This window comes from Ascaphus truei, chromosome 14 (genome assembly GCF_040206685.1).
Source record: "Ascaphus truei isolate aAscTru1 chromosome 14, aAscTru1.hap1, whole genome shotgun sequence".
Classification (NCBI taxonomy): domain Eukaryota; kingdom Metazoa; phylum Chordata; class Amphibia; order Anura; family Ascaphidae; genus Ascaphus; species Ascaphus truei.
Genome location: NC_134496.1, coordinates 37,947,470 through 37,969,977, shown reverse-complemented (window position 1 = coordinate 37,969,977; position 22,508 = coordinate 37,947,470). Strand labels below are relative to the sequence as shown.

General features: G+C 41.8%; 1 protein-coding gene across 4 annotated transcripts in view; it reads right to left on the bottom strand.

The window, feature by feature from the left end:
- The window catches only part of MME (membrane metalloendopeptidase), a 65,389-nt gene that overhangs the window by 28,581 nt on the left and 14,300 nt on the right, over nt 1–22,508 (bottom strand). The window contains exons 1-6 of one of the 4 annotated variants that reach the window (XM_075570513.1): nt 20,956–21,098; nt 20,617–20,777; nt 17,722–17,757; nt 10,331–10,492; nt 582–662; nt 382–477 (exon numbers count right to left, since the gene is read on the bottom strand). In XM_075570513.1, coding sequence (XP_075426628.1) covers nt 382–477; nt 582–662; nt 10,331–10,492; nt 17,722–17,757; nt 20,617–20,752 — 511 coding nt within the window. In that variant the 5' untranslated portion in view covers nt 20,753–20,777; nt 20,956–21,098. Of the gene's footprint in view, nt 1–381; nt 478–581; nt 663–10,330; nt 10,493–17,721; nt 17,758–20,616; nt 20,778–20,955; nt 21,099–22,508 lie in introns of those variants that run through there. The other 3 variants (XM_075570514.1, XM_075570511.1, XM_075570512.1) reach the window with 3 other exon arrangements.

The following is a 22,508-nucleotide window of genomic DNA, read 5'->3' as shown; positions in this document are numbered from 1 at the left end:
ACCACCCCCTTCCCCGCCCCCCAATAGGTCAGGTTTTCAGAATATCCCAGCCTTAGCACACAGGTGGCTCAAATCAGAGGCTCAGTCGAAGACCGAGTCCTTGATTCAACCACCTGTGCTGAAGCAGGGACTGATTGAGCCACCTGTGCTGGAGCATCCTGAAAACCTGACCTGTTGGAGGTCCTTGATTTCTGAAGATGAGCACCCCTGGTATTGAGGAGTGTTTCAGAAAGTATATACGTTTTTGGGTATTCTACTAAATAGGGGACGTTAAGCCTATTCAATTAGCTTTTTGCACATGCTATAACCAACATGGCTATATGAATAATCTATATCTTTATTACTATATTAAACTGTATCACATGAGAGCCATCAGCTTACCATATGTTCCGTCCCAGTTATCCACAGCCACCGGCCACTCAAAAATGTCAGGCAAGGTACGGATTAAGGGTTGCCCTTTTCTGCGGTTCTTTGTATCTTAAATAATGAAAACGTTACTAGTACTAATCAATCATGGGATAAACGAATCATGAAAACAACGTTCAAGTCAATAATACCACAATTCATCATTTAAAACCTACCGTCATCCAGGCAGGATCTGTAAAACGTTTTAACTTTTTTAACTGCAGTAATGTCACTGTCATTCTGCCTTCCCAAGGAGTCTGAAAGAGAAACCATCATATTGAAGAGGGAGAGAAATGCATCAGAATGTGAATCCTGTGCTGCATTAGTGCAGGGGGCGGTCAACTCCAGTCCTCAAGGGCTACCAACAGGACAGGTTTAAAATATATCCCTGCTACAGCACAGGCGGCTCAATCAGTGGCTCGATTGAGCCACTTGTGCTGAATCAGGGATATCCTTAAAACCTGACCTGTTGGTGGCCCTTGAGGACTGGAGTTGGCCACTCCTGCTTTAGTGTAAACATTATTTTAGTCCTGGAAAAGTGTATATTGGTTGATTATACTGCTATGCTATATCATAAATGAAGCATAAATAGAGTAGTTGCTCCTCTAAAACTAGTCATGATAGTTTCAATACAACAAAACTACGCTATACTTTTTATGGTTTCAAAACAAAAAACATGAGTGGATCTGGAAGTTATAACGCCTGATCTTATAGTTTATTTATAAAATGTTTTACCGGGAAGTAATACATTGAGAGTTACCTCTCGTTTTCAAGTGTGTCCTGGGCACAGTGTTATGATGACAAATAATACATGGTTACAAATACAGCTCAACCCCGTTACAACGCGATCCGCTACAACGCGGACCCGCTTATAACGCAGACTAAACGTGGCTCCCGCCGGGCGAGGACTTACTGGCCTCTGCATTTCTCTCCTCTCTGCATAAAGTATTGAATGTTTAAAAGAAAAAAAAAATTCCACGTGGTGTAGGGGGATGTGTGTGTCATGTGACCCTCCTCTGCGCTCGAGAAGTGTAGAGGAGGTAGAGGAGAGAGCCGCAGAGAGGAGGGAAATGCAGATGCCGATAAGTCCTCGAGCGGCGAAATGTGCGCGATCCCGGTTATAACGCGATCTCATTCCGTGGACCCCAGGGACCGCTTTATAACGGGTCCAGCTGCATATAGTCACATAAGTGGACAGGGTATACATTATATATAAGACATTGCATGCACAGTTAGAGATAATATATATTATATGCGTAAATAACAGTTACAGACCAGATTAAAATGTGAGAGCGTTAGTTTTGAAAGAACTTAGACTGGTGGTGGCTATAGTGAAGCCAGTATAGATATATCTATATCTATATCAAATAAAAAGATTACTTGTGAGCACATTCACATGTCTTAGACAGGTCTGCAATCCTGCCTTTCACCATTAACACCTAGCATAGTGCTTCCACTGCAGCAAGGGATTCTTGGAAATTACATGCAAATGAGCACACCGTGTCACCGTTTGCCCGAAATCCATTTTCACATGGAACCCTTATAAGCTAATGCTCGCTGTTAACACAACTTTTAAGCATAGCATTGGAATCAGATGCAAAGCCAGAGAAACCACTCACAGACATGTTTCAACCTTAATGGGTCTCATCAGTGTGAGGTTAGTAGTATTGGCTTTGCAATTGTCAAGGCTGGAGGATTTACCATCACATTTTAAGTTATGGTGGGTGAAAAAGGCAACAAGGAGCCTCCACCATATAGTATACTATATGGTGGAGGTTTCTTGTTGCCTTTTTTACTAACCATAACTTAAAATGTGATGAGGAGATGATTATTATTATATATTATTATTATTATTATTTATATGTATGTTCCTGGGACATTATTTTTCTTCTGTTTAATGGGTAACTGTAAAGCTAATGAGATGCAAAAATGACGTACGTTCATAAAAGGAGTAGTGTTGATAACAAGGATTTTCATGGTGATGAGATTCGTTAACCAATACGATGCACATTGTCAAAACTGAAGCTGCTTAATTAATGCAGGGGTGCGCAAACTGGGGGGCACGTGTTTTTTTTGGGGGGTGGGGGGGGTGAGGGCGGGGCAGGCGTTGCAGAGGTCCAGCGCTCTTCCGCAAGGCAATTAAATTAAATGCCGTGGGACCGCGCGAGGCCTCTGCAACCTCTACTTACCGAGATTCAGCTGGCTTCAGGACACATGACCATGGCAACGTGGCATAAAATGCCGCCGCGGGTCACGAGACATCAAACGACCCAAGGTAAGGGGGTGGGGAGGGGAGGAGCACGACATCGGAGAACAGGCAGGGGGGCGCAGCAAGAAAATTTGCGCACCTTTGAATTAATGCATGCGTGAAAGACGCATTACTCATGTGAGTTACCTAAAGCAATTATTTCTATAATGTACATAACTATTTTTTTTTACTTTAAAAAATAATGTGCGTTATTTATAGTGTCTTTCCTTCATTTAATTTCTTTGTACACTATTAAAAGTTATTTATTAATAATTATTGTAGAGATGAGTGGATAAACATTATTGTACACCATACTTAATACAGCCATTATTACAGTATATATCATATTAGATCATGCATTAAACACTAAAAAATGAAAAGAAAAAAAAACACTACCGTTTAAGATGTGTTGCAGGCATTTTATTGATACATATACAGATCTTTGTATGACACATAACTTTTTGTGAATGGGTTAAGTCCTATGCTCGGCACATTGCTTTTAGGCTATTCCTCCCCCTTGGGGTGGGTATATGAGTATAGGATATATATTTTTTCTTCTTTTTCGAAAAATTAAACATCTTGTCATCGTGATTATTTATTGAGTAGAGTTATTTATTTATTATAATATAGTTTATTCATTTTAGATTGTTATTAAATTATCCTTTACATTGCTGAATTAGAATTTATTATATATTTTTTCCAGTAATAGTATTTTTTGTATCTGTATTCTATGTATATTTACACTCAATGTAATGATTATTTTATAAACAAATAGAATACCATACCTATTTATATTTTCATTTTTTAGGTGCTTATATTAGTAATTGAGATTGGATATATTATTTTAATTCACAGTTTTCTTGTTTATGTTTGGTAGTCACTTATATGTTCTAATGTTTAGTTGTTTATATTGAGATGTCATTATTTTTTCAGTAGATTGCTTCTATATGTTAAAAAAGTGTTATATATCTATATACACTACTGTATACCTGCTTTGTTGCAAGTCTTTTTATCACATTATTTGGATACTATATTGCCATGTTGTAGATGTTAAGCAACTGCGGTTTGGCATATTACAAATAACCTCAGCTGATATGACATGGATCTAATTGCATTCTCTTCACAGGTATGTCCCTGATCATCTGCAAGTCCTGGTTTAAAAGAATTACCCTCCTGGCTTGTACTATTGATTTCTCTTGGTATGTCCCTGATCATCTGCAAGTCCTGTTTTAAAAGAATTACCCTCCTGGCTTGTACTATTGATGTCTTTTGGTATGTCCCTGATCATCTGCAAGTCCTGTTTTAAAAGAATTACCCTCCTGCTTGTACTATTGATTTCTCTTGGTATGTTTGAATATCAAAAGGTGGACGAACTAAGGGCATGGTGCCTTATGCATAAACCCAAAGCCATCCTTCTTACAGAAACATGGCTAACCCCTAAAACCCCTGATGCAAATATCGCCATTCAGGGATACTCGATTTTTAGGAGAGATGGGTCAAAGAGAGGAGGAGGGGTGTTATTTTATATTGCAGACACATTACAATATACACTGGTAAATTGCCCCCCAAGCCCACCCTCTTTTGAAATTCTAGTTGGCAAAATCTGCCTCCCCTTTTCTAAGCCCATCTTGCTCGCTGACATCTACCGCCCCCCTAAATCCCCTCTACAATCCCTGACTGATATCACCCAATTTCTTGGCTCCATTTCCTCTCTGAATGAGAAGAGTGAGCTGCTAGTTCTTGGGGATTTCAACATCAATTGGCTTGACCCTAAAAACCACAAAATCCAGATACAACTCAAGTCACTTAACCTATCACAACTCATTTCCCAACCCACACGGACAAACCTGAAATAGCATAACCATTCCTTGCTAGACTGGATTCTCTCCTCAAACCCCAGCAGAATCCAATCCTCTGGCATCCTTCCTGAAATTTTCAGTGACCATGCAATAGTGTACTGTGTAAGGAAAATTAAACCGCCCCATTCAAGCCCTAAAGTTCTCCTCACTAGAACATTTAAACCTTTAACCCACAACAGTTTCTGGATGACCTTACCAACTGCCCATGGCACAGAATCGATTTAATTCCCGACCCTGATTCTGCACTCGACTATTTCCAATCAGAGTTCTTAAAACTCTGCGATACCCATGCTCCACTACGCAAAATAAGGGTAAGGGGGGCCCACCTTCCATGGGTTACAACTGACCTTATTGCACTCTACCAGCTCAGGGATACCTTGTGGAAAAGCTACAAAGTAACTGGCACTACCAAGGATCTCAATCACTACAGATGCATGCGGAATATGTGCACAAGGCAAACAAAGCACAATATTACTCTGACAATCTCCACCAAAATACATCAAACCCAGCTAACTTCTGGAAGGTTATCAACAATATATTCCAGCCTCTTAACCATCAACAACCAAGTAATATCACTAAGGGGGATATTACTCTGACAAACCGCACTGACATTGCAAATGCATTCAATGATTACTTTGTGGGGTGTGCCACTAACTTATTAGCGAACGCAGCCCAAACCACAAACCTGAATCTCATCCTGGGAGTACACACATAGCCCCACCCACTCCCAACACTGCCCACAATTTTCAATTTGGCCCAGTATCTGAAGAGGAGATTACACAAGCACTCCTCAAACTAAAACTAAGCAGCCAATGCGGACCTGACTTATTACAACCTAGGTTCCTACGACTTGGTGCCCCAGCCATTGCCAAACCAATTGCTTCCATAGTCAACTCTATCCTGTCTGCAGGACATATCCCTAAGACCTGGAAAACTGCCAAAGTTGTCCCAATCTTCAAATGTGGGGACAAAAACCACTGTCTCAAACTACAGGCCAATCTCACTTCTCCCAATTCTATCCAAAGTCATGGAAAAATGTGTCCACTCCCAATTAAGCGATTACTATACCAAGACAAATTTCCCTAGCCAATTCCAATCTGGCTTTCGTCCCAAACACTCCACCGTAACTACCCTGCTAAAAGTTTGCAATGAAATCCAGTCTGGAATGGAACGGGGACAACTCACTGGTGCAGTATTCCTAGATTTTGCAAAAGCTTTTGACACAGTTGATCATGCTATCCTGCTTAACAAACTCCAAAGCATGGTTTAAACTGGTTTCAGTCCTACCTATCAGGAAGATCCCAACATGTGTCCATCTCAGGCTCTAACTCCAACCCCCTGGATATCACCTGTGGTGTCCCGCAAGGCTCTGTTCTGGGGCCCCTACTCTTCTCAGTGTTCATTAATGATCTTCCCACAGCGTGTAAAGAAGCCTCAATACACATGTATGCAGACGACACAATCCTATATGCACACAGCCATAGCCTCTCTGACCTTCAACACATACTTCAGTCTGACTTTTTGAGACTCGAAAACTGGATTTCCCAAAACAAACCGTTTTTAAACACTGATAAGACTGTAACAATGGTATTTGGGACCAAGACTAAATTTTTAAAGCTTCCAGCGACTGAGCTCTTGATTAGAACCAACGCCAACACCACCCTAACCCCCGTCACTAGTTTTAAATACCTGGGCTTATGGTTTGACTTCCACTTAACATTCGGAATGCACATTGATACCCTGACAACCAAGACCTACTGTATGCCAAACTAGGGGTACTTTACAGGAACAAATTCTCCCTAAGTCTCCTGGTCAGAAAGCGTATCGCACAACAGATGCTAATGCCAATTATTGACTATGGAGACATAGTATATGGCTCGGCACCTCAAACCCACCTTAGCAAACTTGACACCCTCTACAATTCAATTTGTCGTTTTGTTCTCCAATGCAACTACAACACACATCACTGCGAAATCCTCAAAGAACTAGATTGGTCATCACTCGAGTCTAGGCGCAAAGTTCACCTTTCCTGTCTTGCCTTTAAATTCTTCATGGGCAAGCTACCCAGCTATCTGAACAAGCGTCTCACCCCTACCACTTGCAGCACTTATCACCTGAGATCAGACTCCAAAAGACTGTTCATGGTCCCAAGGCTCAACAAAGTATCCGGCCGTTCCTCCTTCTCCTACCGTGCACCCCAAAACTGGAACAATCTACCAGAGACTCTCACATCCACCACCAGTTTAAGTTCTTTCAAATCTAAGGCTGTCTCACATTTTAATCTGGTCTGTAACTGTTTCATACGCCCATAATATATATTTTCTTTAACTGTGCACGCAATGTCTTGTATATAATGTATACCCTGTTCATTTATGTAACTGTATTTGTAACCATGTATTATTTGTCTTACTCTGTGCCCAGGACATACTTGAAAACGAGAGGTAACTCTCAATGTATTACTTCCTAGTAAAATATTTTATAAATAAATAAACTAAATAAATATTCCCAAGTAGCAGTCTAGAGTGTTTGTTTTAGTTTGTTTAGTTTTATTTACATTGTATACTCGCACTTTAGTCATCTCTGCTGTTCCGGTGATTTGTACCTCCGAATCTTCCGTAGCCACCCACCAGATCTTTCATTACCTGACCCGCCGGTGTGCATTGGCGCAAATCTACCTCAGCAAGGATAGGGTTATTTAAGGGGAGTTTTTTTTTTTAGAACATTAGTCACTCTTTGATAAAGCGCCGACCAGGTAAGCAACGCGTCAGAGGACCCTTTTGTTACACTTTGCTATTATGCACAAGAAATAGTTTTATTTTTACTAGCCACTAGCCCTATTTGCCTTTGCTGTGCTCAGCCTTCTTTTCGATTTTTGGGGTACTGTGTAAGCAAAACATTAGATAGCTGTCATAAGTCTGCATCTGTAGGGTCAGATGTTGAGAATTTATGACAGCTACCTAATGTTTTGCTTACACAGTGCTCAACATTGGATATGGGTGAACCAGTAGAAATCTGTTTCATGGATATTTCAGAATTTGCCATTCAAAATCCCTTCTGCCAACGGATTGCTAGTTTCAATCGGCGCACGCACGCCTCTCTCCTATCCCCCCTCCAGCATGTCTTTCATTTCTTTCCTTCTTCCAATGTCTTATTCTACTTTCCTTCCCCTAACGTGTCCTTTAATTTAGTTTCACACTCATCTGTTTTTCTACCAATGTCTCTCTTCCTCCTTGACTCCTATTTTTCCCCTTCATTCAATATTCTTTAAGACTGAGCTCATATTATGTGCGACGGCAGGTGCACGCGCCAAGCACAAAGTGCAGGATCCCTTGAGGCCGCTCCTAGTGCACACACATACACACACACACAGAGCGAACGCGCTTTGAAAAGACAAGAAATGTTTATTTTCAAGCGGTGGCCACGTCACGTGAGCGAGCTCTGTGACGTCATGGCCACACCCCCAACACTATAAGCACAGATCGCTTGTGCTACTGCAGCAAAAGCTTGCACTTTCGCAAGCAAGCGGAGGGTATGAGCTCGGCCAAGCATTCAATTTTCTATCCTCTCCCGCAGCATTTCTCCTCTTCCCTCGCCCAGCCTGTCCTGTCCCCCTACCCTGTCCTCGCCTGTTCCTCTCACCCAGCATATTTTTCTCTTCTCCCTCAGGCTGCGTCCATAGACATTTCTCCCGTTCGGAGGTGCGCGTCGACTGAGGGAAAGCGGGTGCTTTCCCTGGCCGTCCGTGGGCGTGCCAATGACGTCACGTAGCTGGTTCGCCCTCATTGGGCGAATCGCTCACGTGACCGCCCTATCGCGCGAAAAATCAGTTTTAACTGATTTCTCGGGCATCGCGCGCCCCCTCCTGACTCCGCGCTCTGCATGTACACGAACACTGCCTTAAGGCAGTCTGTTCGCTCAGCGTGCGGACGCGTCCGCGCCGTCTGCCACAGTATGGACTCAGCCTCAGGTATTTGTATTACTTCCGCATCATATCTTTTTCCACACGTCATTCTCTTTATTTATTTATTTAATATTCTCTCTCCCTCCCTCTCTCATACTTTATTTTCTCCTTCTGTTTTTCTTCCTCCCTCCTTTTCTTCGTCCCTTTCACGTCTGTTTGCATCTCCCCCTAATTTAACCCCTCACTCTCACCTTTCCCAGCTTTCTCTCAGGCTGCAGCTTCTGCCATGCGCTGCCGTCCTCGAGGCCCTGCCCCCTGACCCAGGCCCTGCCCCCTGACCCTGCCCCCTGACCCAGGCCCCGCCCCCTGACCCAGGCCCCGCCCACCTATGAAGGCTCTGCAGAGGAAGGGATTTCCCTCTGATCTTCCTGCTACATCTCAATGAAAGTGCCGACAGGGGGCTGAGCCCCTAAACACACTGGGCCCGGGACAGAACTCCTGTCGGCAGCCAGGGTTAATGCGTGTAAAATGTTACAGTACTTTCATTGTGCCGTGATGCTGGGTAAGAATTTATTTAAAAGGGAGTGGAACTTGTCTCCAGCACTGGGATGCAGGTTTACAGCATGCTGAATATGAGCACAAATTAATCAAATCATCTCCGGTGAATACTGCACACTTCCAAATGCGGGTGGTATATTTATAAAAAATAAATAAATAAAAGAGAAGAAGAAGAAGAAACTTGTTTGTATTATTTAATAATTAATAATACTCTATAATGTAACATACGGTGGAATTGGGAGATAGCATCTCTGCCAGCAGTGATCTGCTGCTGAGCATTAAATACAATGAGAAAAGTCTGAGTACAGTTAAGATTGGAGTGAGTAACAAAAACTGAAGGAAAGCTTAAAAAAAAAAAAAAGTGGATGCAGTGAAGAATGAGATCTTGTCCGAAACATACAGTATTTGGACAATGCCCAGATTTTGTTAACAAACCAGCTAGCTGTGATTACATTGCATTCTAATTCATTGTATAGATGGGGTTTGTCTGAAGTGCAGCATTAGTAGTGGGTAAAAAGGTACTACCACTTTTTACACACATAATGGTCCACTTTCCTTGGAAAGAAAATTGATTCGTTTTAGAAGGACCTTCACCCTATTGCTTCTCTATAGTGCATGCATTATGGAGAAGGAGCAGTTCAGTGAGTAGCGACACTGACCTGGTTCAATTCCTGGTGTCGGCTCCTTGTGACCTTGGGCAAGTCACTTTATCTCCTTTGATTGTAAGCTCCACGGGGCAGGGACCTGTGTCTGCAAAATGTCTCTAAAGCGCTACGTACAACTAGCAGCGCTATACAAGAACATGCTATTATTATTATTATTAATCCAGGTTAAAAAAAAGTGTCCAAAAAGCTATGTTACAATGCTCATTAAATGGCACAATAACATTATTTTTAAGACATTTTGACAACTGGTTATACACACCAAAAGTGATAGTACAAATGAAAATGAAAAAAAACACCATAAATAATATAGGGTGCAGCCATTTCTTTGCATTTACTCTCTGCAACCGCATGTGCACTGGCACTGAGAACTATAATAATGTCTACTACGTCAGAGGTGGCCAAAGTTCCTGAGCGGTGCCCCCTTGCCTGGCAGCTGCAGTGCTCATGCCCCCTCCCCCCCATCCAAGGACCCAGCCTGCAGAGGGCAGGTAAGGGATTTACAGAGGCCTCATGCCTCTCCCGGCATTTAAATGCCTCGGGGAAGAGCGCGGGGCCTCTGTAACCACTGCACCCTCCCTAGAATTTTTTGCGCCCCCCAGTACAACATTATACAGTTTTAAGATGCGGATCACATTTCTTTTGTACTGTATTATAGACTTAGAAGACCTGAATTATAAAATAGAGTTTCACTCACCTTTCAAAGTTGCCGTCAGTCTGTCTTTAACGATGTCAATGGTACTATAGCGAGAAGCAGTTTCTGGCATGATGTTTTTCTTAAGCCATCCTCCACAGGCATACTGATAGAAATTTGCGCATGGGTCAACAGTAGGGTCCATGTTGGTCATGATTCGAGATGCTGTAATACACATTTGGAGAATATTGGACCTGAAGTGACATATGATACTTTAATATATTGATGTAGCAGAGTCCCCCTCCTTACTGCCGGCGAGAGGGAACTGCTGAATTGCCTTTCAGAGCTCCGCGCAGATCGGGAGTGTGGGGGCAGCCATTTTGTGCGTTGCGCATGTGCATTACAGCGAGGTGTGCATGCGTAGAGACAGGAGTGTGGTGGCCATCTTGGGTAGCGCCGCACATGCGGCACTACATGTTCCAGAGTACATAGGGAGGGACTGCCTACGTGGGGTTGCCCCAGCCAATGAGCGACTGCGAGATGGGAGAGAGAGGATATCCTTCACATGCAGTCAGATGGAGGGCGGCAAGACAGCAGGTAGTGTCCAGGGAGCAGTGTCTCCTGGACTAGGCCTAGGCTTGCCCCTTAGGCCCCAGCTAGGCCCTGAGTCACCCCAGTGAAATGTTGCAGGGAAGGCCCCAGATAGGGACTCTTCCCCTTTATTGCATAGTAGTGCTGTTGCACCAGTGACTGGACGGCAACGCGGTGCTCTGCGATCTGAGACCACGCCAAAAGGGCCCGAGACATTCAGGTGATACCTTCCTCCTGGAGCTCACCTCGTGAGGAGGATCAGGACCCTCAAGGAGTGAGGGGATTGGTGTCAGAGGCCCCACGGCATGGGACCTGACTGTTCCTTATCCGACAGCTGCACCTGGGTACAGGAGTGCCCAGGAAGGTATACACGTGCACCAAGAGTCCACAGGGGTAGCGCTACCTCAAACTTGGGTGGAGACTTGCTGGGAAGGACACCAGGGGTATTGGTGCCAATGCACCCTCAATGATTTGGGGGAATCATCATGTATAGGGCCAGAGGGTGTACACTGTGGGTACAGAAGTACTGTTATTATATGTGGTCATTATATGTTAGTGTGTGTACAGTAAAGACTAATTATATAAAGTGTGAGTGTATTATTCATTGTGGTGTATTGGTTCCTGCGAGGGGTTATCCCGCCCACACTGGGCTCCCTCATAGGTGGAGGCGCTGCACGCAAGGAGAAAGAGCTCACCCCAAGCTCCCAGCGGTGGAGGCTTAGGCCTTCTGTGAGCAAGCAGGTATAGCAGCATGTGTAGTTTCCCTTAGGCATAGGGAAAGGGGGCTACATTTGTATAACATTTAAATTACATTATCAAGTAAAAAAAAAAAAAATTATACATATATTTCCATTATTAAAATGCCAGTGGGCTGGACATATCGCAAAAATTGACCATTGTTGACAACGATTGTACTCAATTGAATTCCAATGGATACTAAACAGTCATTTTATATAATACACATGCAGGAATCGAACCCAGGACCTTTCATATGCTAGTACCAATTCCCTACGCCACAGGATTGGTATGATAAAACAGACTCTATAAATATACTTAACAGCTACAGCAAAGTGGACTGCACTGTGTACTATATGTTAAGTTTTATAGTCTGTGACATCACACAAACTCTGTGGCTTGCAGGTAGACAATTGGTACAGGCATATGAAAGGTCCTGGGTTTGATTCCTGTATGATATGGTATAATTTATAAATGATTATCTTATATAATAATTTTACATTATAATTAAAATAATTTATAAATTTTATTTCTTTTTAATTTTAATTATAGTGTGTGTGAGTGAGTGTCCGTTAGCAATAAACCATTGAATGTTAGGGGGAAAAAAAAAAGGTTTTTAAATCAGGAGCCATGACCAGAATACGTTATTAGCGGATCGCGCTGTAACGGGGTTGAGACACACACGTACGTACGTGGCGAGCTTGAAACAAAAGAGATCGGGCAGCTGGAAACCGACCACCTCTGTATGGGTGCATAGCAACAGTGAGGGAGTCAATGGATTAAAGTGTGCTACAGCCGAATGTGCGATGGCTTGTAAATAAACTGATTGCTTCATTAATAAAGTGTGGCGTATGTACAGTGTACAGCAAAAGTATATCAACATGATACCATGCACTGGGGTAATAAAGGGGAATACTGGCGGCAATAGTATTAAAATAGATTTGAAACAAATAAAACAAACAACTACAATAGATCGGCTGCCGCACATTGGGTGTTGTACTGTACATCGAAGTCTTTACGTGCCGTGTAAAGGAAATAACACAGAAGAACAACTTATAAATCCCAAGGTGGGGCAGGTGTACTGTATATTCTAAGTTGGCACTAGAATGGTGTATAGACGGGCCAATATATCGCTCAAGAATAGACTGCTGCAACATGATTTGCCTTGATGTCTAGGGATCATAGTAGCCCCATAGGTGGGTACTACGGTGTATGTGTAGGCACAGATACGTGAATGTATAGGTTATCGGTATGATTGTTTTTTTAACCTTTCTAGACATGCCTGCCTTTAAAAGACTCTCACTCCAACACTGGTGTATCTCGAGAAAGGTTCAGGAATAGACCCATACGTTGATGAAGATACATTTTTTCACTTTATTATAAGCTCCGGAGAGTGGCTGACAAAATTGACTTTGTACAATGTATATTATTGTATGCATCGGTGCACCCAGCCAATTTTACAAGGAGTTATGTGAGTGCCGACCTCTCTGCATAATACACGGCTATGATCAGTTTTGTAATGTAATGATGACTTTTAATGTAAATACGTAAATAAAATAAAAACATAAAATCCACGGGATTTGCTTTTCTATAAAAATATCAGTGATATATATGTTTAAAAAAAAATCTATACACACACACGATAGCAGGCACATATGTTAAAAATAAATCAATAAAAAAAACAACACTTCAAGGTCGGGGAATTTTACAGTATGTACCAAAACAACATATCTGTGACCTACCCAAAAATACCATACCAAATACCAAGTTACAGTAAATCAGAAACAAAGGCGTGCCAGAACATTTTTAGCACTACGTGGAAAAATATGAGAATGTTGTTAAAATGTGTTTGTCATCAACAGAGAATGTTCTTTTTTCAAACTGGTCTATACTGCCGATTCTGGATTTAATTAGCGGTGTATCCAACTCACAGGCCCCTATTCTCGGAGAAGATTTTAGTTCCCTTAATTTGAATGTTCCCGATTTTATTTCTCCAGCTCAGGAAACCAGCTTCACTGCATATTGAATAGAGGCCATAAAGATTAATAATATGAGAAAGAACTCTTGCCAACAAGTGGCTGGCCCTGCCATGGGCTTAAAGAAGCATTTGCATTACACAAAAACATATTTCTCACCTAAGTGGGAGCAGTTGGTCTCTAGAGCTGGTTGGTGTATCTCGAGAAAGGTTCAGGAATAGACCCATACGTTGATGAAGATACATTTTTTCACTTTATTATAAGCTCCGGAGAGTGGCTGACAAAATTGACTTTGTACAATGTATATTATTGTATGCATCGGTGCACCCAGCCAATTTTACAAGGAGTTATGTGAGTGCCGACCTCTCTGCATAATACACGGCTATGATCAGTTTTGTAATGTAATGATGACTTTTAATGTAAATACGTAAATAAAATAAAAACATAAAATCCACGGGATTTGCTTTTCTATAAAAATATCAGTGATATATATGTTTAAAAAAAAATCTATACACACACACGATAGCAGGCACATATGTTAAAAATAAATCAATAAAAAAAACAACACTTCAAGGTCGGGGAATTTTACAGTATGTACCAAAACAACATATCTGTGACCTACCCAAAAATACCATACCAAATACCAAGTTACAGTAAATCAGAAACAAAGGCGTGCCAGAACATTTTTAGCACTACGTGGAAAAATATGAGAATGTTGTTAAAATGTGTTTGTCATCAACAGAGAATGTTCTTTTTTCAAACTGGTCTATACTGCCGATTCTGGATTTAATTAGCGGTGTATCCAACTCACAGGCCCCTATTCTCGGAGAAGATTTTAGTTCCCTTAATTTGAATGTTCCCGATTTTATTTCTCCAGCTCAGGAAACCAGCTTCACTGCATATTGAATAGAGGCCATAAAGATTAATAATATGAGAAAGAACTCTTGCCAACAAGTGGCTGGCCCTGCCATGGGCTTAAAGAAGCATTTGCATTACACAAAAACATATTTCTCACCTAAGTGGGAGCAGTTGGTCTCTAGAGCTTAGCCACATTCATTTCAGCTGTTATCTAATACAGGCAAGGTTGCCACCACTCCGGGATTGACCAGGAGACTACAGGTTTCGGCCACGTATCTCAGGGTTTACCTGTGCAACCTTCGGGCAGAGCGGCAGCATTGGCATCTCCCCTTGCAGGGTCCCCGCAACATGACTCCGCGACATCAAATGGCATTGCCATAACAACGGGATATCACGCGACGCCTCAGAGCCTTACGGCGTCCTGTTGTCATGGCAACTTGACACTGCATGTCATGGCAACGCTGCCCCATTTGACATTGGAGCCCTGTTGATTGGACCTTGGAGATGCCGCTGCCGGAGAAGGCAAGAGAAAAAAATATTTAAAATCAAATAAAATGGAAAAAATGTCATTGCAAAAAGTCTCCAAGTTAGCTTTCCATAGAAGGTGGCAACCCTGAATACAAGTTTAAATGTACCCACATCATGTGAGCTAAAAGGAAGCCACAGGGGATGATGTTTTGGATTCCTATTTGCCTGCGTGACACAGGACCTGCATTAGATAACGTAACATATTGCATGCCGAGCTGGAGCTGCTACCGGCAGGCCCTTCAGAGATATGCATCTCGGATAGCTGGAGGTCCTTCTGGCTGCAGTTCTGCTCTGGAGAACCCCCGCCTCCCTCCCCCACCCCCGGCATAAATGCTGCTGTAATTTATGACTAGAACAAACTGACTTTGTTTCGAAATTGCTTATGGCAGAATATACTGTTATTTACAACTGGCTTTCACAGCATTTTGTATATCGCATTAAAATATAGATGACCATGACACATAGGAAAGCTTATTTTGAATTGTCATTATTGTTAACTGTAATTATGAATGTTATTGTTAATTATGGTGCAGTGCTAGTAAAGTACTGCAACAGTCACTGCCTTTAAAAATGGAGACACGTTTATAATAAAGTTTCAGCTCCTAGTGACTCGGGGAAATCACTATCTTGCCATGCTAAGTTAAATCAATGATAAAAAATGTCACAGGAGCGTGATTTTCTTGGGATGATTCAAGGTACTTTTCTCAAAGGTTGGGCAAGCTTTCAATATGGGGAGTGTAAACACAGTATGAGGAGTTTGGGAGACGTTACATGTGGTACATATTGTAATTACTAATGTAAAGAAGCAATCCAAGCAGTTGTATTGTCTTATTTTTTATTTATTTTTTTACATGGGATTGAAGCAGGGGGGGGGGTCTCCGGAACTGAACTCCATTCATTTCAGCTCTGTGGACATCCCGTTTTCTGAGATACAGACCTCCAAAAGGGGGTGCCGGTATCTCTGCAAAGTTTAAAGCTCCCACTTCTCGCGGGCCAATAGGAAGCCGAACCCGATGATGGCACAGCTTCCTATTAGCCCACAGAAGTTTTGAAACTCCGCCATTACATAAATCCTTGTAGCCATGCGCAGCACCTACAGGCACCCTTTACAAAAAGGTCTATATCTCTGGAAGGAGGGGGTGCCCAGAGCTGAAATTAATGGGTTTCAGTGTTGGGGGCCCCCTGCTTCAATCCGGGGTTAAAATGGCATGCTTGGATTGCTTTACCTCTGTGCATCATGTATACAGTACTCCCTTTGTTCAGATTCAAATAATGCCGCCCAATTTGAAATGGCGTAAACCTATTTGAGTAATTTGCTGCGAATGTATGAAACTTGAATACAAAGCTTGTTACATATTTTGCAGCTTGGGGCAGAAAGTGTTACAGTGTCTTAAAACAAACTTTTATGCACATGTATACAGAGGCCCACTATGAGTTTAAGTACAACATACACATTGTAAGTAAACTTATTTTGCCGAATCCCTAAAATAAAATGTATTTAATTTATTTAAACAAAGCACTTTTGTTATATTTTCAATATAATTATTAAATAAGGCTGTCAATAGCAGCAATGGTTTAACCATCAGCTAACCATACAAAGAAAAACCTCTACCTATGCTACTCAACAATTTTTAATAGCACACTTATCATCATGTGTGCCAAATACTTAATAAATCTTTCCAAATTGGTAAGTTGGGTAACCATGACCTACTAGGAAGAGATGGGCGAATTCCGCCCAAATCTGTTTCGCTGATGTTATCCCCAACATGCATTTTGATGTAAAATATGCAAAAGAATTTGCATGGTTTAAATCCACATGGATTCATCAAAAACCACATTGTATATAACCCATGGACGGATTTGTAGCATCAAACGCTACAAATACGTCCACAAGTTGCAGAATCCGCAGAGTATCAGTAATAATAATTTAAAAAATCCGCAAACCACCAATCACCCTTTTTGAGATTGATCCCCTGAAATCCGTGGACCCAAGTAACCGGCTGATCTTCTACAGAACCCAATTCGTCAAAATAATTCACCCATCTCAACTCCTAGGCCAATATTGCACTTGACCTGCTTTATCGATTTGAGAAGTCTGGGAATCAATGGAATTAGATGCAATATATAAACTAAGATTAGAAATTCCATTTTATGGTCATGGCGTCCAGCAGAAGAGTACAGTTTGGGAGCAAAAGGGAAAGCTTGGAATTTAATCTGCGCACATAAGGTCTACTTGAGGCAGGTACCCATTTCTAAACTGTTGATGAAAAACCTGAGAACGGAGAGCTCATTCTCCTTGAATAATCACAACCTGAGGCGCACACCATCACACATTGGGCAGCCACTTTACCTTTTGTTTCAACATTGCCCCTTATTCCCGCTAGATCAGAGGTTCCAACTCCAGCCCTCAAGGAGCACCAACAGTGCAGGGTTTAAGTATACACCTGCTCGAGTACAGGAGATTCAGTCAACATGATAGGGCTACCTGTGCTAATGAGTGGATAGCCTTAAAACCTGCACTCAGTGGTCCTTGAGGACTGGAGTTGGGAACCTCTGCACTAGATTGTAAGTTCTCCGGATCAACGCCCTCGTTACCTTTTGTATCTGTTTGCGCTTGTTTGTACGTCATTCTGTTTATGCAATTGATGTCACCCCCCTACTGTACCGCGCCACGGAATATGTTGGCAATTTATAAATAAACAAGAATACCAGGCCTCGGTTATTGCAATGTGATGACATTTTATACATACTGGATGTGTTTCTTACCTGCATTTACGCATGCTGGAGTTTTGCAAATTCCATCTAAAAAGAAAGATGGAAATAAGTTAAATGTGTTGTTGTTGTTTTGTTTGTTTTTATAGATGTACAGTACTGCAGGCATTCAACTCAACATATGAAAGCTTTGTAAAATAAACTTAAATAAGGTAATGTGGCCACAGTGCCGGCCTTACGGCACGGCGAGCAAGGCTGTTGCCTTGAGTGCCACGCCTTTGGGGAGGCCGGCGCTCCCCCCCCCTATCCCCCCTCTTGTATGCATCGGCGTCCAAATTCCGCCCGACAGGAGAAGGGGGGAGCTGGGGAGTCCCCGAACCGGAGCAGGACCACACCGCTGCGCACTCCAAGGTACGTTCGGGGGAGGGTGGGATTGTGTATGTGCGCAGCTGGGGGGAGGTGCGTGTGTGCCCAAGCAGGTCGGTCATAGCTTATGCGGAGCATCCTTTCTTCGGCGGAGCGTGCTTCCTTCTGCAGGGTCACATTGCCATGACAACGCAATGTCACGTTCCACCGTGACATCATGATGCTGCAGGAGGAGGGCTTCGCTGCTGGCATGTCGACTTGGGCCCCGGCAAAAGGTAAGGTCAGACGATTTTAGTCTATGGGAATTCATGACAAAGAAAAATACTACCATTTTTTTTGTTAAACTGATGCAAACAGACGTTTGTGTACCTGAGCTGCAACGGTATGTTGTAAGGGCTTTCCGACTGAGATATATTACTGAAGTTGAAATTCCCTGGTGGTTGCAAAATAAAATAAGGTTTTCATGAGGGCAGGGGTTAAATACCCTAAAAGCTACAGTATTTATTCTGCCAGCAAAGTATGTCCTGTTAATAGTGATCTTAATATAATGGCATCAATTGTATTCCTTTTTGCGGAAACCAAAACATGCCCGTCTGCATTCTTTCCTGCGCTGCTGGAACCCAATAGGGTGAGAAAATAAATCGGTACCCCATACCTGTAACTCGGGAAGCAGGGGGTCCCCAGGGCTGAAATTCATACGGTTCAGCTGCGGACATCCCCTGCTTCAATAACACGTTAATAAAATAAAAGCCGTGTGATCGCCTGCTAGAGGCGCGCAGAGAGTGTGACCAATTCTATCTACTCTTACAGACTGATGCAACCTGGTAAGATTCATACAGCGGGAGTGCCATTTAGAAGCAGGGACGCCCGCTGTGTTAATCCTGATGGGCTATTCCCCTCTGCCAAGCACGGTGACTCGAATGCTCATCTTTTGGGCCGCGTTTCACCAGCACGTGTGGTGGGGGAGGTTAGATATACAAGATACGGCATCTGTAAAAAAAAAAATCACATTTGAAAAAAAATCTATTTTTGAATGTTTCCCTCTTTGTATGTTCTCTTTTTTCTTTGAGACTCAGTAAATAGTGTGCGAAACATGGCGTGTGCCCTATCTGGCGATCACCGAAAATGTGTAGAGTTACAAAATCCAAGATCAATTTTGCAACATTAGTAGCCATTTGATGCTTCGCAAAGGAATCGCATTTGGGGGGCGGAAAAAAATACTTGCATCTGTCAAATGTGTTTTGCACATCTCTAGTATAGATAATATAATCAGCGGTGGGATCCTCTAATTCACCTAAACCAGACTGACAGCTAGAGTAAGAAAGACGCAGGAGAAAATAAGCAATTTCTTACAATATCAGAACATTTAGCCGAATCCCTCATTTACAGTAGTTCAAATGCTTTTTGTTTTGTCATACACTTTGACTCTCTCTATTCCTATTCTCTCTTTGGATTTTCACCAACCTTAGCTCATCCAGCACCAGCAAAACCAGGCAACAATGTTACATTTATTGAATACTTGGTTAGTGTCCTCTTGTAGCCATTTTTGTTTTTGGGGCAAAATTTACACGAACAGGAAATCTCATTTCAATTATTGTGCTTCATTAAGATATCGCCTGATTAAACAAAGAAAGTAATTCAGGTTCTCACACAGTTGAGTCAACACACATCATTGGCTACCTATAAGGATACAACAATAGGGAACAACCTTTGTTCCCTAATAATTGACATTAAGCGAGACATTGACAGTATGCAATTCTATGCAGCAATGTACAGATGTAAGAAACCCTATTTATCAATAGCCTCACATTTATCTCTGACAAAAGCCAAAAACGCAATCTAGATACTTCATAAATAGCCCCCAGCTTGTTTATGCTTCAATATATTTACATGTCTGTTATGTATATCTTGTAAATATACACGGTCAATAACTTTTCTTTCAAAGAGAAAAAAGAAATGTCAATTAGCAAAAGTTTTTTAAGTCTGAAAATGTATTGATATATTATCTTGCTAGTTATCTAGAAGCAAAACCCGAAATATGCAGTATTTAACAACTATAGAAAATCTACTGGGACACTATTCTTACTTGGAAACAAACAGACAAAGGCTTACAAATGTCAGATAATTATTAATTTAAAGAATTATTAATTCCCGGTTAAAGTTAGTATGACAAAGTTATAACATATCCCATGAAACTGCAAAATATAACAAGTGATAATCTACTGCAGTGTTTTTCAACAAGGGCACATAGGAACCCTTGGGTTCCCCGGGCATCCCTAAAGGGATTCCTGCAATTTTCAGGTCATTTGAAAATTGTGCCAAATACAGAAGAATTAACAATGCATCTGATCTCAGACGCGCTATTAGAGAGGGTTGGGGTTCCTTACAATGCATCTGATCTCAGACGCGCTATTAGAGAGGGTTGGGGTTCCTTACAATGCATCTGATCTCAGACACGCTATTAGAGAGTGCTGGGTTCCTCAGAATTTCACAATACAGTATAATCATAGGGTTCCTTAAACAAAAAATAAATACTGACCTACTGTATAAATAAAAAGAAGAGTTGTTTATATTTGTACTCACCGTCGTATGTTGCATAAGCGATTATCATTGCAATTGCTATTGCAGCTAGCATAACTGCCAAAATAAAAAGGCATATTTCCAATGGGCTGAATCCAGATTTTTTCTTGGATTGTGCACGGCTAACCTCGACATCCATTTGCCTTTCAGCTGTGCCCCTACTTCTGAAAAAGAGAAAATGAAATCAGCAACATTATTTACTAAGAAAACTGAATGACAGGTCGATCATATTGAAACCTATACAGTTAGCTAAACAAAATACTAATCTAAGTTTAAAAAGATTCATGAATACACAGGCAATACAAAGTTGTTAAGTAACCCAAAGGAATCATCTTTACTCACACACTGTTACTGATACCAACAGCTGTGAGGCAAAAGAATGTACGATCCTCGATGTCTAACAGAAATATACTCAGGTCTGTGAATTGTTGATCTGTTTTCAAAGATCTGGGCGGTGCTTGGCTTAAGTGTTTTTGGAATGTGACCACAGTTTCATGATCCTGGCTGCACTATATTCAGTCTAACATACAGTACTGCACTTTGCTTCTTCAACTTTCTTTTAATACAAACAATTCTCAATTACAGAAACATTATTCACATAGGGAAAATATATAATCTTTTTCCCCCTTTAATGCTAGCCCAACAAAGGGTGCATACAATCCTTCATATAAGCCAATAATTGTATGTGTTATTGTCACTCTGGCTTTTGCCATCTAAATCAAATGGAATTTTTATTAATAATAGTAAATAATAATAGTAGCATACAGTGTGTAATCAACAAGTTTGTTTTAAAATAATCCTTAATAATTAAGAGTTCCTACACCCCTTGCCTTGCATAAAAAAGTTTGTAAAATTTGCTTTTTCCTCTGAACCAAAATTTAAAAAACAAAAATGTTTCTGCCTAGGCCAAAACAATTCTGGTACAGTATAAGGTAGTGGGAGGGGTTAATCCCTTCATCACCTTATCGGTAGTAACAGCTAAGGTAATGAATGGGTTAACTCTCCCTGCAACACTCCTGGTAGGCCTAAACACCCCCCGTGTGGCAAATTCTACCCCAAACAAACCGGGCGCTGGTATTTAACCCTTTCATTATCTTAGCGGTTAGCATCAAAGGCAATGAAGCTGCCTGTAAAAAAATGTTTTTATTACATATGATTGAAGCAGGGGGTCTCCGGAGCTGGTATTAATGCGGGTCAGCTGCAAAGACACCCGACTTCAAGCCAATGTAGTAAGAATACATGCATTCCATCAGAGTCACATCGCGAATCCCATCTCGCCACTCGTTTAGGTGGCGAGATCAAAATGTGAGAGTTGCAGCCGTGATGTGAATCTCGGAGATACCTCAATAGCTCGATCTGGCAAAAATGCGAGATTGAGCATTTTTGGAGCTACCGCTGGGTTTCCCTGAGCGGGAGCACTACCGATCACGAAGAAGCAGTTTTCAAGCGAGTTTGGCATCTTATCGGAGCTCTCTGAATAGCTACACATGCAAACTCGCTCGAAAAGTGCTCAAAACTGCTAATATGTCACTAAATCGCAGCTACCGGAATGGGCCCCCGAGTCTGTAAACAATAATGCAGAGTTTGAACACGAACTGCTGCTTCAAAATGTACTGAACCTGTAGAGTAGCAAAAAAGAATAATTCTTCTTGTCTTTAGAATAAAGACATAATGCACCAACACAGCCAGGTGTCTGGTATTGAACTGGACAGTCCTTCACTTGCATACTCTGTCCAGTAAAAAAAGAGAGGTACTGTAATATTGGACATGTATGTGTCCAGTATTTTCCTCCCTGGACATAGTGACTGGACGCACCTTTCCCCATTGAGTCCAGTATTTTTGGAGAAGCCATCTGGCAACCCTAATTGTGGGCCAACACTATCTTCGTTGAATAT